This window comes from Podarcis cretensis (assembly GCF_951804945.1).
Source record: "Podarcis cretensis genome assembly, chromosome: 9".
Classification (NCBI taxonomy): Eukaryota; Metazoa; Chordata; class Lepidosauria; order Squamata; family Lacertidae; genus Podarcis; species Podarcis cretensis.
In genome coordinates this window covers 62,761,691-62,776,289 of record NC_137178.1, presented here as the reverse complement: position 1 = coordinate 62,776,289, position 14,599 = coordinate 62,761,691, and the positions used below count along the sequence as shown (strand labels likewise).

Genomic DNA, 14,599 nt, shown 5'->3' with positions numbered 1-14,599 from the left:
TCTGGTTTAAATCACTTTCTCATGTATTCACCCAGAAGTCCATTCTATCTTGTTTCTGCATTAATCTCATGCACAAAATTGCACCTTGAAGTACATTTCTACATTAATTTTCTACCAAAATATGTATGTTTTTAATCTGTTCTGATTTTCTTTTAGCTGAGAACTGTACTAGAACATTTGGGAAGTGGGAAATACAGTGGATAGCCAAGTTTGATGTATAGGAGGTGCAGTTTCTACTTGAATTTGTAAAGATCAAGTTCCTCAAGTATCCCTAATTTGGCAAAAATAATAAAAATTACATGCCACTTTGAGATCTTGCATACTGTATATGGTTATAAATAAACCTGTAAGTGAAGTGACAGTTGCACTCTCTTACATTTGTTCATATTTCAACTGCACTGTGTGTTGTCAGAAAAGATGTTTCTCAAGCATCTTTTTTTCAAGATCTTGTATATGTGCTTTATGTGGGTGTGGGTACTTTATTTGACCCCCTTGGTTGTTGTTTGCAAGGATAGAAGATAAGAAGTAGAAGGGCTCTTGTGACCATACCATGTTTTTCTTCTTTAAAGTAGCAGGATTTGACAGTAGTGTGTTTGTAACAGATTTTAAGTGTTCTTGAACAACAGACTTCACACAAGACTGTGGGTGATTTCATTAAATTGTATATTTAAATCACCTAGCAAGTTTACTCTTATATTCACCACCAAGTGAAGCAGCTGCTTGTGGTTTATCAACTAAAATCCACGTCCTTTTGAAAGAGTCCTTTGAAAAAGTCTCTGCACTTGAAACATGTTAGGATGAAAATATAAAATTTAATTAATATTTTTATGTGCACCTTCACTCTTGCAGTAGATTTAGGCTGCAACCTTATACACAAGTGCTAGAGAGTATGACCTATTGGACTTAAAGGTAAAGGTACCCCTGACCGTTCGGTCCAGTCGTGGACGACTCTGGGGTTGCGGTGCTCATCTCGCTCTATAGGCCGAGGGAGCCAGTGTTTGTCTGCAGGCAGCTTCTGGGTCATGTGGCCAGCATGACTAAGCCGCTTCTGGCTAACCAGAGCAGCGCATGGAAACACCGTTTACCTTCCTGCTGGGGTGGTACCTATTTATCTAATTGCACTTTGACGTGCTTTCGAACTGCTAGGTTGGCAGGAGCTGGGACAGAGCAACGGGAGCTCACCCTGTTGCGGGGATTCGAACTGCTGACTTTCTGATTGGCAAGCCCTAGGCTCTGTGGTTTAGACCACAGCTACACCTGCGTCCTTTTCTATTGAACTTAGTTGGGCTTAATTTTGAGTAGATATGCACAGAATCGTGCTGTCAAAGATAGTTACAGAAGAAATACGACGTTTTGTGTAATGAACACAGTTGTTCAATTGTTGCAGGGGAACTGGGCATCTTTCCTCAGTATATTGTAAGCGTATGACACTAGAATTCAAACTGATACACTTTGATCTGAAAAAGATGTAACTTCCCCACCCATCTCAGTTGACAGAATTCAGATTTTGCATGGTATTGGAAAGTGACTAGAGAGGTTTTCCTCCCTCTCATTATTCTAGAACCCAGGGTCATTCAATAAAGTGGAGAGATGTTAGATTCAGGGCAGACAAAAAGAAGTACTTCACACAGGGCATTAAACAAGAGGTACAGAACTATTAGTCCTCCAGATGTTTCTGAATGACACTTAACATCCCTGACTGCTGGCTATGCTGCCTGTGACTGATAGGAGTTGTAGTTCAAAACATCTGGAAGACATCAGGCCTTAGCCCCCATGAATTTGTCTCTCAGTGGCTACTAGTCCTGATGGCATCCTGGATCAAAGGCAGCGTGCAGCTGAATACCAGTTGCTGGGGTCCAACAATGGAGGAGTGTGACTGTGGTGATGTACTGACTGTGCTGATGTCCTGCTTTCATTAGCTACTATGGAAACAAATGCTGGACTAGGGTCTAATCTATCCGGTCTCCTCTTTTATGTTCAGGTTAGTGATGTGAATGTTGGGAAGAACATAGTTGCTCATGTCTATGTCATCTAGTGAATGCTACCTTGGAGTCCATCAGCATAGTTGTACTACACACACACACACACACACGTCTGCACTCACCATATCACAGAACAACAAACCATAGTTTGGCATTAAGGGATTGAGCCCTGTGCTTGTATACTTCCTCCTCCTTCCTTCGGATGCTCTGCTTAATTATTTAGTACCTGGCTTGCAGCTAACCATCATTTGCTGTTGCAGCCAAGCACCAAAACCACATTTTGATCCTGGCTTTCAGTCTTCTTTCACAAGCGTAAACCACAGCCTTCCTGTTCAGATGCATTGGCAAACAGATTTGCTGCAAATCAGAAGTTTACTAATTTCATGTATTCCCCCTGTACAAAATTGGCAAACACCAGCATGACTAACTTGGCTTCCTATAGCATCACACTGACATTTTGTGAACTTTTTTTGCTGTTTAAAATAGTTTACATAAGCTGTTTCTCCTCTCCAGTGCTAAAGCATACAATTGATTAGATATGCTTTGTTGCAAACAGAATCCTCGTTTAGCAAGACTACCCTCTTCCACTGCAGAACATTGCATCATTGATGCTGGATCAGCTCTAGTGCCAATTGTAGCAGTAATCGAAAAATGTGGGCTTTTGGAAATTGTCTGGTATGACCCTTCTTTGTCACATTATTGACCTTTTTATTGTTACTTTGTAAAATATCAGACCTGCAGTTGCCTTATTCAAATGTCAACAAAATTTGAGTATCCTGATGTGAACCATGGTATTATTTCCACCTTTACACACAGGTATTATGGCTGTCATAGAACCATAAAGGCTTATATTACCATGTTCCTAATTGTGGTTGCCCGACTAACTATAGCCAAACACTGGAGTACATTAGCAGGCAATTTAATCACAAGTTAAATCAGTTATCCCATATACAGGCAATTTAATGATGGAATGGACTACCCAGATAAGGAACTTGGCCTTGATAGAAAGTATAACACACACAAAATGGTGCTCTGCAGACTGGGAAAGTTTATTTAACTTGGTGAAGCTTGATAGCTTATGTGACTATGAAGAAACATGATTTTTGTCTGCCTGGCTCCCATGGTTGCATGTGGAAAAGTACTCTGGGTTGATTTTTAATATTTTATTTCATTGATGGCTGACCTTTCTGGGGTGGGTGGGTGTGGAGGTTGTGCAGAGGGGGCTTGTTTCCTCCTTCTTGCTTATTTACCTTGTGCTCCTTCTGTATTCTGTGAAAACAATTTAAAAATGCAGTTTGCACCTGCAAAATATTCAGTGTGGACATGCTGCTTCATCAGTGCATGTCCCATTATGTCCTGCTGGAATCCACAAATGTTCTCTGTGTGTCTTTCCTGCTTTTGTTGTGTTTTAGTGCTTCTCCAGACGCCAATAATGTGATAACACTGGGGATGCATTGCATAACAAGTAATAACAAGTAATAACAAGTAATAACAAGTAATAACAAGTAATAACAAGTAATAAAACTAAATGATGTGTCCTGTATAACTCCACCACTGATGCACTGTTATTGTGTGAATGACAGCTTGCAGAATAAACCTACACTCGTTGGGGGGGAAGGGACATGACTCTTCTCTATTGTGGACTCTGTTAGAAGTGGATGATGGCCCTTCTCTCAAGCATGTATATAGTCATCACTCATTTGAAGGCATAGGTGGGATGGCATCGACCCTTAGCTTCTTTCAGTCAGCAATGTGTGTGGTTTTTTTACTCCATGGGAGGAGGCAAAGATGCCCTGCTTTCACAAACATGCTGCCTGCAGCCTTGGCTGTAGCTGAGCCTCCTGCTGCTTTGCCTCTTGCTGGCGTGGGAAGACATGTTAGAGGTCACTGCTGCTTTCTTTCTACCATCCATCTATATATCTTCTTAATAGGCTGTTAATTTTGAAACCTAATTATGATCACATAATTGCCAGTGGCATTAATTGCATCTTTGCTGAACAATTAACCACTTTTCCTGGCATAAGATGTTCATTAGCATGGTGCTCCAGTTGCCTTCAGAGAGATGGCTGGAGCTCATAAAATGATGCTTGGACTTTAGTATCTCTTTAGATGTATGTGCAGGAGAGCGTTTTTGTTTTGCGTACACCTAGCAGCAAAACTGTAAATAAAATAAACTGCACTGTAAAGAAGTCTTTGTTATCTAGTCTGACTTCTTTGGTATACTGTTCTATAAAAATACTGTCATGTACTTTTAAACGATTTCCACACATACAGCTAGTTTTATATTGACATAGAGAAAAAAGTTCAATGGGAAAACAAAATTACATTGGAAATACAAGAGGGGAGTGCAAGAGGCATTAAAATATATATGTATTTTGTTGACCTGTTACTTAGTTCATGAATTGTGGTTATTCTACACTGTATGCTTGCTTTAACTGAGTAGCACTTGAAAGTGGAAACTGAATAATACAAATGGAGTACAAAGGCAGTTTGCAGTGTAGAACAAACTGGCATGCCTTTGTTGGTGGGAATGCAATGATTAAATGCTGTAAGAATTATAACTTTAAAAAAAAATCCTCATGATATGTGCCATTAGTATCCAATCTTTTGTCAGTCACAGCAAGTCTTATATGGAAGAAGCTGTTAGAGATTCTGTACTTTGTCAAAAATGCCTACAAATGAATTCGTCTATTATTTTCTGAAATGTATAATACAAACATCTTTTATCTCAGGCTGTGAATATGAGTTTAAAATATATATCTTTTGTGCTTCCAGGACTTCTAGTAGCAGCCAGACTCTGTCATCGTGCCATACCATGGAGCCTTGTACATCCGATGAATTTTTCCAGGCTCTTAACCATGCAGAGCAAACCTTTAAAAAGATGGAAAACTACCTGAGACACAAACAGTTATGTGATGTAGTATTAGTTGCTGGTGACCGTCGGATTCCAGCACACAGGTAAATATGCAATTATAGAATCATAGAATCATAGAGTTGGAAGAGACCACAAGGGCCATCGAGTCCAAACTCCTGCCAAGCAGGAAACACCATCAGAGCACTCCTGACATATGGTTGTCAAGCCTCTGCTTAAAGACCTCCAAAGAAGGAGGTCTTCTCAAAGAAGAAGACTTTTCTTAAGTTATAACAAACTTCCCAAATTGACGGTTTGAAAAAGTTCCATAACTAGTCCACTTGGAATATGTGATTTGAATGATATTTCAAATGATATTTTTTTCTAACAGCTGTCAATGCAAAAAATCTTGTCCAAAAGAAATATTTGCAGTAATTTGAAAATCATAGAAAAATTAAGCATATGGGTAGTTTTTACATAAACGTTTCACTGCTTGTGAAAAAGGAGCTGCTGGTGCATATTTGTCTGTAGGTAAGGTAGTAATTTTATTCATCTAGCTAAAAGCCATAACAAAGCACTTCGTTGTAAACACATCTGCTTATAAATGGCAAATTTTATTGATTGATTTGTTGCTAGCCTTTTGTTTATTTTTCATTCATGAACTTCCACATACCATTTGGTTGTCTATTATTACTACTAGGAAGTAGATGTTTTCACCCATTAGGGCTGGGCGATAACTGGTTTTCAGTATCACGATATATCACCAGCTAAATATCACGGTATATCATGATATCTGAAATAAGGAAGGAACTACACAGAGGTGAACTGCTACTGCTACTACATAAGGGTCTAAAACTGATAAATGATGATATTATCAATCACCTCATGGTCACTTTCAGCAGCAGGCAAGCCAAAATGCATCCAAATGGGGTCACGAAGAGTCGGACACGACTAAACGACTAAACAACAGCAACAACCAAATGGTGATATTCAGGGCAATCCAAAGTACGGTGATGAGTGAATACAAATAATCTGGGACTGCCAGCAGGCCTACTAGGCAGCATCAGCAACAGTCTAGCAGCGGCAGAATCAACGTTGTTTGGGGGGGGGGCAGAAGCAGCGGCAGCCTGGCAGTAGTGGCACAATAATCAGCAGCCTCTTAAGCCTCACCATGGCAGTGGGTGGGGTTGGCAGAAGTGGCGGCAGCCTGCAAGGTCTTGCCATGGTGGCGGCAGTAGTGGTGGTCTTGCAAGGCCTTGCGGCAGTGGCAAAAGCAGCAACGGCTTGCAAGGCCTTGTCATGGCTGTGGCAGTAGCGGCGGCCTGTGAGGCCTTGTGGTGGCGGCAGGAGACAGTGGCAGAAGCAGAGGTGACCTGCAAGGCCTTGCTGAGGCAGAAGCTGAGGCCACAGCTTCTGCCACTGCCTCCCACTGCTGCCAGGAGGATTAGCAGGCCGCCACCACATCTTGCCACCACTGTGAGGCCTCGCAAGCCCCACTGCTTGTGTCGCCACGAGGCCTCGCAGGCTGCCACTACTATTGCTGCCATCTCTCGTTTTCGCCGTAAGGCCTCGAAGGATGCCGCTACTGCTGTCACCTCCAGTCACAGTCACAAGTCTCTGCAGGCATCTGCTGCGAGTTCCTGCAGGCCGCACTGCTTCTGCTGTGATTTTGCATTGCCGCCGCGAGGCCTTGCAGTCCGCTGTTGCTGCTATCATTCCCTGTCACTGCCATGAGGCCTTGCAGTCCCAGATTATTTGTATTCACTATGTCTCATCGCTGTACTTTGGATTGTTCTGTATACCACCATTTGGTAGCCAAGCCCAAAACCAAAATTCCTGATGGGTTGCATTTTGGCTTGCCCGCTGATGAAAATGTTTGTGATGATTGATAATATTGTCATTTATCTGTTTTAGTCTCCTAAGTACTAGCAGTTGCCAGGACATTTCGCCTCTGTATAGTTCCATCCTTATTTCTGACATTGTGGTAGGTTGCAGAGTTTAGCTGGTGATATTGTGAGGTGATAACATTGCACCGTTGCTGGTGATAACACTGCAAGGTTTAGCCGCTGAAAACATTGCAGTTTTTAGCTGATGAGTTATCATGATGTTTAGCTGGTGAGTTATCGCGATGTTGAAAACCAGATGTTGCCTAGCTCTTACACACATTTTAATTCACAATATATTGCCAGCTCAAATATTATGAAACAGTTATCATGATGTGAACTTCAAACTGATTTTGGATATATTGATATATTGCCCAGTCCTAGCACCCATTGCCCCTTCATGGATCACTGCCTTGCCGTGGCGAAGGGGCTTGAAGAACTCAGAGAAGCTATGAACTATGCCGAGCAGGGCACCCAAGATGAACAGGTCATAGTGGAGAGTTTTGACCAAACGTGATCCACCTGGAGGAGGAACCGGCAAGCCACTCCAGTATCCCTGCCAAGAAAACTCCATGGACAAAGACAACAGGCATATAAAAGTTATGACGCTGGAAGATGAGCCCCTCAGGTCGGAAGGCGTCCAACATGCTACTGGGGAAGAGCGGAGGGCAAGTACAAGTAGATCCAGAGCTGATGAAGCGGCTGGGCCAAAGCCGAAAGGATGCTCAGTTGCAGATATGCCCGGAAGCGAAAGGAAAGTCCAATGCTGTAAAGAAAAATATTGCATAGGAACCTGGAATGTAAGAACCATGAACATGGGTAAGTTGGAGGTGGTCAAAAATGAGATGGCAAGAATAAATATTGACATCCTGGGCATCAGTGAGCTAAAATGGACGGGAATGCGTGAATTCAGTTCGGATGACCATCATATCTACTACTGTGGGCAAGAAACCCGTAAAAGAAATGGAGTGGCCCTCATAGTCAACAAAAGAGTGGCAAAAGCTGTACTGGGATGCAATCTCAAAAATGATAGAATGATCTCGATACGAATCCAAGGCAGACCTTTTAACATCACAGTAATCCAAGTTTATGCACCAACTACTGGTGCTGAAGAAACTGAAATTGACCAGTTCTATGAAGACTTACAACACCTTATAGAAGTGACACCAAAGAAGGATGTTCTTCTCATTATAGGGGATTGGAATGCTAAAGTAGGGAGTCAAGAGATAAAAGGAACAACTGGCAAGTTTGGCCTTGGAGATCAAAACGAAGCAGGGCAAAGGCTAATAGAGTTCTGTCAAGAGAACAAGCTGGTCATCACAAACACGCTTTTCCAACAACACAAGAGACGACTCTACACATGGACATCACCAGATGGGCAGCATCGAAATCAGATTGATTATATTCTCTGCAGCCAAAGATGGAGAAGCTCTATACAGTCAGCAAAAACAAGACCTGGAGCTGACTGTGGCTCAGATCATCAGCTTCTTATAGCAAAATTCAAGCTTAAACTGAAGAAAGTAGGAAAAACCACTGGGCCGGTAAGATACAATCTAAGTCAAATCCCTTATGAATACACAGTGGAAGTGAGGAACAGGTTTAAGGATTTAGATTTGGTGGACAGAGTGCCTGAAGAACTATGGATGGAGGCTCGTAACATTATACAGGAGGCAGCAACGAAAACCATCCCAATGAAAAGGAAATGCAAGAAAGCAAAGTGGCTGTCCAATGAGGCCTTACAAATAGCGGGGGAGAGAAGGCAAGCAAAATGCAAGGGAGATCGTGAAACATACAGGAAATTGAATGCAGATTTCCAAAGAATAGCAAGGAGAGACAAGAAGACCTTCTTAAACAAGCAATGCAAAGAAATAGAGGAAAGCAATAGAATGGGAAGAACCAGAGATCTGTTCAAGAAAATTGGAGATATGAAAGGAACATTTCGTACAAAGATTTCCATAATAAAGGACAAAAGTGGAAAGGACCTAACAGAAGCAGAAGACATAAAGAAGAGGTGGCAAGAATACACAGAGGAATTATACCAGAAAGAAACGGATGTCTCATATACCCCAGGTAGTGTGGTTGCTGACCTTGAGCCAGACATCCTGGAGAGTGAAGTCAAATGGGCCTTAGAAAGCACTGCAAATAACAAGGCCAGTGGAAGTGATGGTATTCCAGCTGAACTATTTAAAATTTTAAAAGATGATGCTGTTAAGGTGCTACACTCAATATGCCAGCAAGTTTGGAAAACTCAGCAGTGGCCAGAAGATTGGAGAAGATCAGTCTACATCCCAATCCCAAAGAAGGGCAGTGCCAAAGAATGCTCCAACTATCGCACAATTGCACTAATTTCTCACGCTAGCAAGGTTATGCTTAAAATTCTACAAGGAAGGCTCAAGCAGTATGTGGACCGAGAACTCCCAGAAGTGCAAGCTGGATTTAGAAGAGGCAGAGGAACCAGAGACCAAATTGCAAACATGCGCTGGATTATGGAGAAAGCTAGAGAGTTCCAGAAAGACATTTACTTCTGCTTCATTGACTATGCAAAAGCCTTTGACTGTGTCGACCATGGCAAACTATGGCAAGTTCTTAAAGAAATGGGAGTGCCTGATCACCTCATCTGTCTCCTGAGAAATCTCTATGTGGGACAAGAAGCTACAGTTAGAACTGGATATGGAACAACTGACTGGTTCAAAATTGGGAAAGGAGTACGACAAGGCTGCATTTTGTCTCCCTGCTTATTTAACTTATATGCAGAATTCATCATGCGAAAGGCAGGGCTGGATGAATCCCTAGCCGGAATTAAGATTGCCGGAAGAAATATCAACAACCTCAGATATGCAGATGACACAACTTTGATGGCAGAAAGTGAGGAGGAATTAAAGAACCTTTTATTGAGGGTGAAAGAGGGGGGTGCAAAATATGGTCTGAAGCTCAACATCAAAAAAACGAAGATCATGGCTACTGGTCCCATCACCTCCTGGCAAATAGAAGGGGAAGAAATGGAGGCAGTGAGAGATTTTACTTTCTTGGGCTCCATGATCACTGCAGATGGTGACAGCAGTCACAAAATTAAAAGACGCCTGCTTCTTGGGAGAAGGGCAATGACAGGCCTAGACAGCATCTTGAGAAGTAGAGACATCACCTTGCCAACAAAGGTCCGTATAGTTAAAGCTATGGTTTTCCCAGTAGTGATGTATGGAAGTGAGAGCTGGACCATAAAGAAGGCTGATCGCCGAAGAATTGATGCTTTTGAATTATGGTGCTGGAGGAGACTCTTGAGAGTCCCATGGACTGCAAGAAGATCAAACCTCTCCATTCTGAAGGAAATCAGTCCTGAGTGCTCACTGGAAGGACAGATTGTGAAGCTGAGGCTCCAGTACTTTGGCCACCTCATGAGAAGAGAAGACTCCCTGGAGAAGACCCTGATGTTGGGAAAGATGGCGGGCACAAGGAGAAGGGGGCGACAGAGGACGAGATGGTTGGATAGTGTTTTCGAGGTTACCAGCATGAGTCTGACCAAGCTGCGGGGGGCAGTGGAGGACAGGAGTGCCTGGCGTTCTCTGGTCCATGGGGTCACGAAGAGTCGGACACGACTAAACGACTAAACAACAACAACAACAAAAGCACCCATTGAGCTGCATTTCGCCAAAAATTTCTCATTTTTGTCTCAAAATTCAGATTAGCTTTAAGTGGTATTTTTATTGGGAAGTGAAGTTGTAAAGCACCAAAGAGGTAGGTTAAGAAACATATTGAGAAGTAGATGATATCATAGTTTGTCACATTCAAAATGTTTTCAGAAATATTCTTCTTTCAAGGGCGTGAATAATGAAGCCATTAATGTGAATGTCATTTTCACATCTTTTGTTTCATATGGTTACAGATTAGTGTTGTCTTCTGTCTCGGACTACTTTGCCGCCATGTTTACTAATGATGTAAGAGAGGCAAGACAAGAAGAAATCAAAATGGAGGGTGTTGAGCCAAATGCACTATGGGCTTTGGTGCAATATGCATATACAGGTAATGAAAGTGGCTGGTAAAGTTGTCTAATGTATGTACATTTGTTTATTTTATTAGCTTTCTCACCTGCTGTGAAGGGAAGGGGCTGTTTATTCAAATATCAACAAAACCCAACTCCTGATACAGTGGTTCCCCCAAATCTGTACTGTCTCATTTATTCCCTCTTAACTTACCTGGTAATAACCTGGTAACTGTGGGGTACAGGCCACAAAGCCAACCAAATATAGATGTTTATTGTGTTTTGCGGTATTGGTGTTTCTTGTTAACCATGCTGATGACTTCAGTTATTAGCAGTGTGAAAGTATAAGTAAATATATAAATAGGGAAGACTGCAAAAACTCCTTTTTATGGCCCAGGAAAGGATTTGAGTGAAAAGGTCTTCCTTTTGGCCTGTCTGAGCCAGCTCATCCCTGTACCAGCCGGGGACACAGCTCAGACCTGTAGTTGGAAACCAGGCAGTTAAAATGGCAACACAGCTTCTTCCCTCTATGCCACTCCAACCTCATGAACACAAAGTTGTCCTTGCCGGAGGCTAGGAGTCTAGCTTATGAGAAAAGACTAGTGCATTTGGGGTTTTTTCATTTAGAAAAAATATGATTTAGGAGGACATAATAGATAGGGGTTTGTTAAATTTTGAATGGTGTGGAGAGATTGGGTTGGATGAAGACTAACTAATTTGCACTTCCACTAAATTCCTATTGAAATCAATATAACTGGTCATGACTAACTTTCCCATTGATTTCACCCAAGTTCCACTAACTTAGTCTGGGTCCACTCCAGAGAGCTTTCTCTCCCCTCCCTTAGATTGGTCCGATCTAGCAGAGTTGCTCTTGTAATATTATTATTTCCTAAATACCTTAAACTTCTTTTGGACTCTTCTAGGTCGCCTTGAATTAAAAGAAGATAATATTGAGTGCCTGTTATCTACAGCATGTATTCTTCAGCTCTCTCAGGTTGTAGAAGCTTGCTGTAAATTTTTAATGAAGCAGCTTCATCCATCAAATTGCCTTGGAATCCGGTCCTTTGCAGATGCACAGGGTTGCACGGATTTGCACAAAGTAGCCCACAATTACACCATGGTAAGTTGTTTATATGTGCATCTACTGTCTGTTTATTAAGGAACATTGCTTTAAGGTGATCATTCTGTCAGAGCAGGTATTTTGGCTTGCCAGACCGAATGATCCCCCCTCCCCCCCCCCACTGTTCTGCAAGTTCTTTGACTCACAAAAACCAATTTTAGTGGTTGCAGGGGGAGGAAAGGGACAAAAGTCCCACTGCTCAAGCAGAAACTCTTGTGCAGGGCTTCCATTGGTGGGACCCATTGAATTCTGCCCTCTGGATTTATTTTATTTTACAGGGATCTAGGGAAGAGAATAACAATGTTTTGGGTACTGCAGAATATGTCCCCCCAATAGCTGGCATGGCTTATGGATAAGATAGTGAGGTGGAAACTCATGGTTCTCGTAATCTCTGCTGTCAACTGATTTGCTTTGGGCAAGCTGCTCCGTGTCTGACGTGAAAAAGAAATTTCCCTACCCTAGGGGACTGTTGATTGCTGGGATAATGATATTTGTGGTGATGATATCTGAAGTGCTTTTAGCACGTAGAAAGAGCACTCCTATATACACACACACTTGGGATGGGTCAGTCGGTTCTGACATTCGTTTGGTATTTTCTGTTCCACTTTCATCTGGTATTTTCCTTTCTGATGCAATTGGTTTAGCACACTCACTGGCAAAGCAATCCAAAGTTTCAGTTGCTGTCGCTGAGGCTTTCTGGAGCTAAGTTGCTCATTGAAGCAGCAGTGGAAGGCTGGGCAAAGGGGACAGGCAAATCAGGCACGATCCTTGCACCAGCAGTTGGTCTTGCAATGAGTCTGTGCTAGGTGTGAGAGCAGCTCAGATCAAGTGGATTCGAGGCCAGCTCAGTTCCACCTTCAGAATGCCCCGTTTTGGGACTTTCTGTCAGCAGGGATACTGCTGGCAGGCCTTCCACCTTCCTGCACTTTCAGGCAGAAGGGAAAGGTCTGGGCCAGTGGAGTGGTAGATGGCTGGCAGAAGAAAGCAAAGGAATGCCACTGCTCAATCCAACCCCGCCCCCCCAGCCTGATATGTGTATGGGGGTTTGATTGTAATCTAAATAATTAATATTTTTCAGCTGATTTATTGATATATAAACTTTTGATGTTCTTGTTTTTAAAATGTTTCAAATACGTTATCTTTTTTTTTATTGTATTTTTTTTTTTACTAGTTCTCTTTTTTCCACCCTGCGCTCCTTTGGAATGAAGGGCAAGTTATGTATTTAATAAATTACAGTGGTACCTCGGGTTACATACGCTTCAGGTTACATACGCTTCAGGTTACAGACTCCACTAACCCAGAAATAGTGCTTCAGGTTAAGAACTTTCCTTCAGGATAAGAACAGAAATTGGGCTTCGGCGGCGCGGCAGCAGCAGGAGGCCCCATTAGCTAAAGTGGTCTTCAGGTTAAGAACAGTTTCAGGTTAAGTACGGACCTCTGGAACGAATTAAGTACTTAACCTGAGGTACCACTGTATATCAGTATACAGTGGTACCTCTGGTCGCAAACGAGATCTGTTCAGGAGCCCCGTTCGCAACCTGAGCAGAACGCAACCCACGTTTGCTCAGGTCGCAATTAGCCGCTTCTGCGCTTGCGCGTGACATCATTTGAGCGTCTGCACGAGCGGCGAAACCCGGAAGTAACCCATTCCATTACTTCTGGGTCACCGCAGGACGCAACCTGAAAACGCTCAATCTGAAGCATCTTTAACCTGAGGTATGACTGTATTCAGAACAACTTGGCAGGTGTGTGGTACAGAGATAAACTGATCTCTGTGTTCCACCACTCACCTGCCGTCTTGCTCTCAAGTTGGGTTACTTCTGCAAAATATGAAATTGGTCCTCAGTGCTTCCACAGATTTGTAGATATATGGTGAACTGTTGTAATGTGTAAAGTACATGCTCTGAGCATCTATAAAAGAGAGCTTAGTGGTGCCTGGTATTCAGAAGTATGTATCCTATTTGGCTATAATAGCTAGTTGCCATTGGTAGACTCTTTCTTCACGAATGTCTCTAATCCCTTTTGAAACCAGCAGCCGTCCTTGCATCTTCTGGCAGGGAATTCCATAAATCAATCATCTTATGCAAGTAAGTACTTTCTTTTGTCTGCCCTGACCTGTTGCCAGTCAATTTCATTGGGGTAATCCAATGCAGGTCTAGTACTTTGCACTTGATCCATCACTTTACTTGCCCACATAATTAATAAGTAGGTTTGGACAGTTCTCCAGTAGCACACTTTGAGCATAATGTACTCTGGCACAGTTTGAGAGTACAAATAACTAAGATTGAACTGATTGGGGGGGGGGGACCCTGATACACTTCCTGTGCATGTGTCAATAGGCCGAGAGAGTAGACAGTACTCTGTTGAGCCTATGAGAATAATCTATGCGCAGTATCCGCAGTAGACTAGTTTGTTTCCTTTCCATCTGTCTGAGTTCTGCCTAGAATAATGTTAGACTCAAACTGTTAAAGAATTGTTCCTACTTTTGCTAAAGATTTCATCTCAAGAATTCAGACAGGCAAGGTATATCCTTTCTGTTTTTTTCCCAGTGGTTCGTGATCATTTGCCTTTCTACCTTTTGTATGCTTTTGATGCACCATTTCCTCCTCTGTTAAGAAGCTTTTGAGACGTATTATAAAGCTGTGGCCATTGAAATAGCTACCTTGAAGCTATTGACACTGCAATAAACAGTGACACAATTATAACCTTTAATAGTTTGACAGGAATGAAATTTAAATTAGTTGGATTTTAGAAAGCTATTTTCCAGAGTAATTAGTTGTGCTAGAT

At 42.3% G+C, this 14,599-nt stretch overlaps 1 protein-coding gene across 3 annotated transcripts in view; it reads left to right on the top strand.

Moving 5' to 3' along the window:
• The window catches only part of KLHL5 (kelch like family member 5), a 52,017-nt gene that overhangs the window by 20,142 nt on the left and 17,276 nt on the right, over window positions 1-14,599 (top strand). For all 3 annotated transcript variants that reach the window (XM_079989702.1, XM_079989703.1, XM_079989701.1), the window contains 3 exons: window positions 4,758-4,940; window positions 10,597-10,733; window positions 11,616-11,812. In XM_079989702.1, coding sequence (XP_079845828.1) covers window positions 4,798-4,940; window positions 10,597-10,733; window positions 11,616-11,812 — 477 coding nt within the window. In that variant the 5' untranslated portion in view covers window positions 4,758-4,797. The remainder of the gene's footprint in view (window positions 1-4,757; window positions 4,941-10,596; window positions 10,734-11,615; window positions 11,813-14,599) is intronic.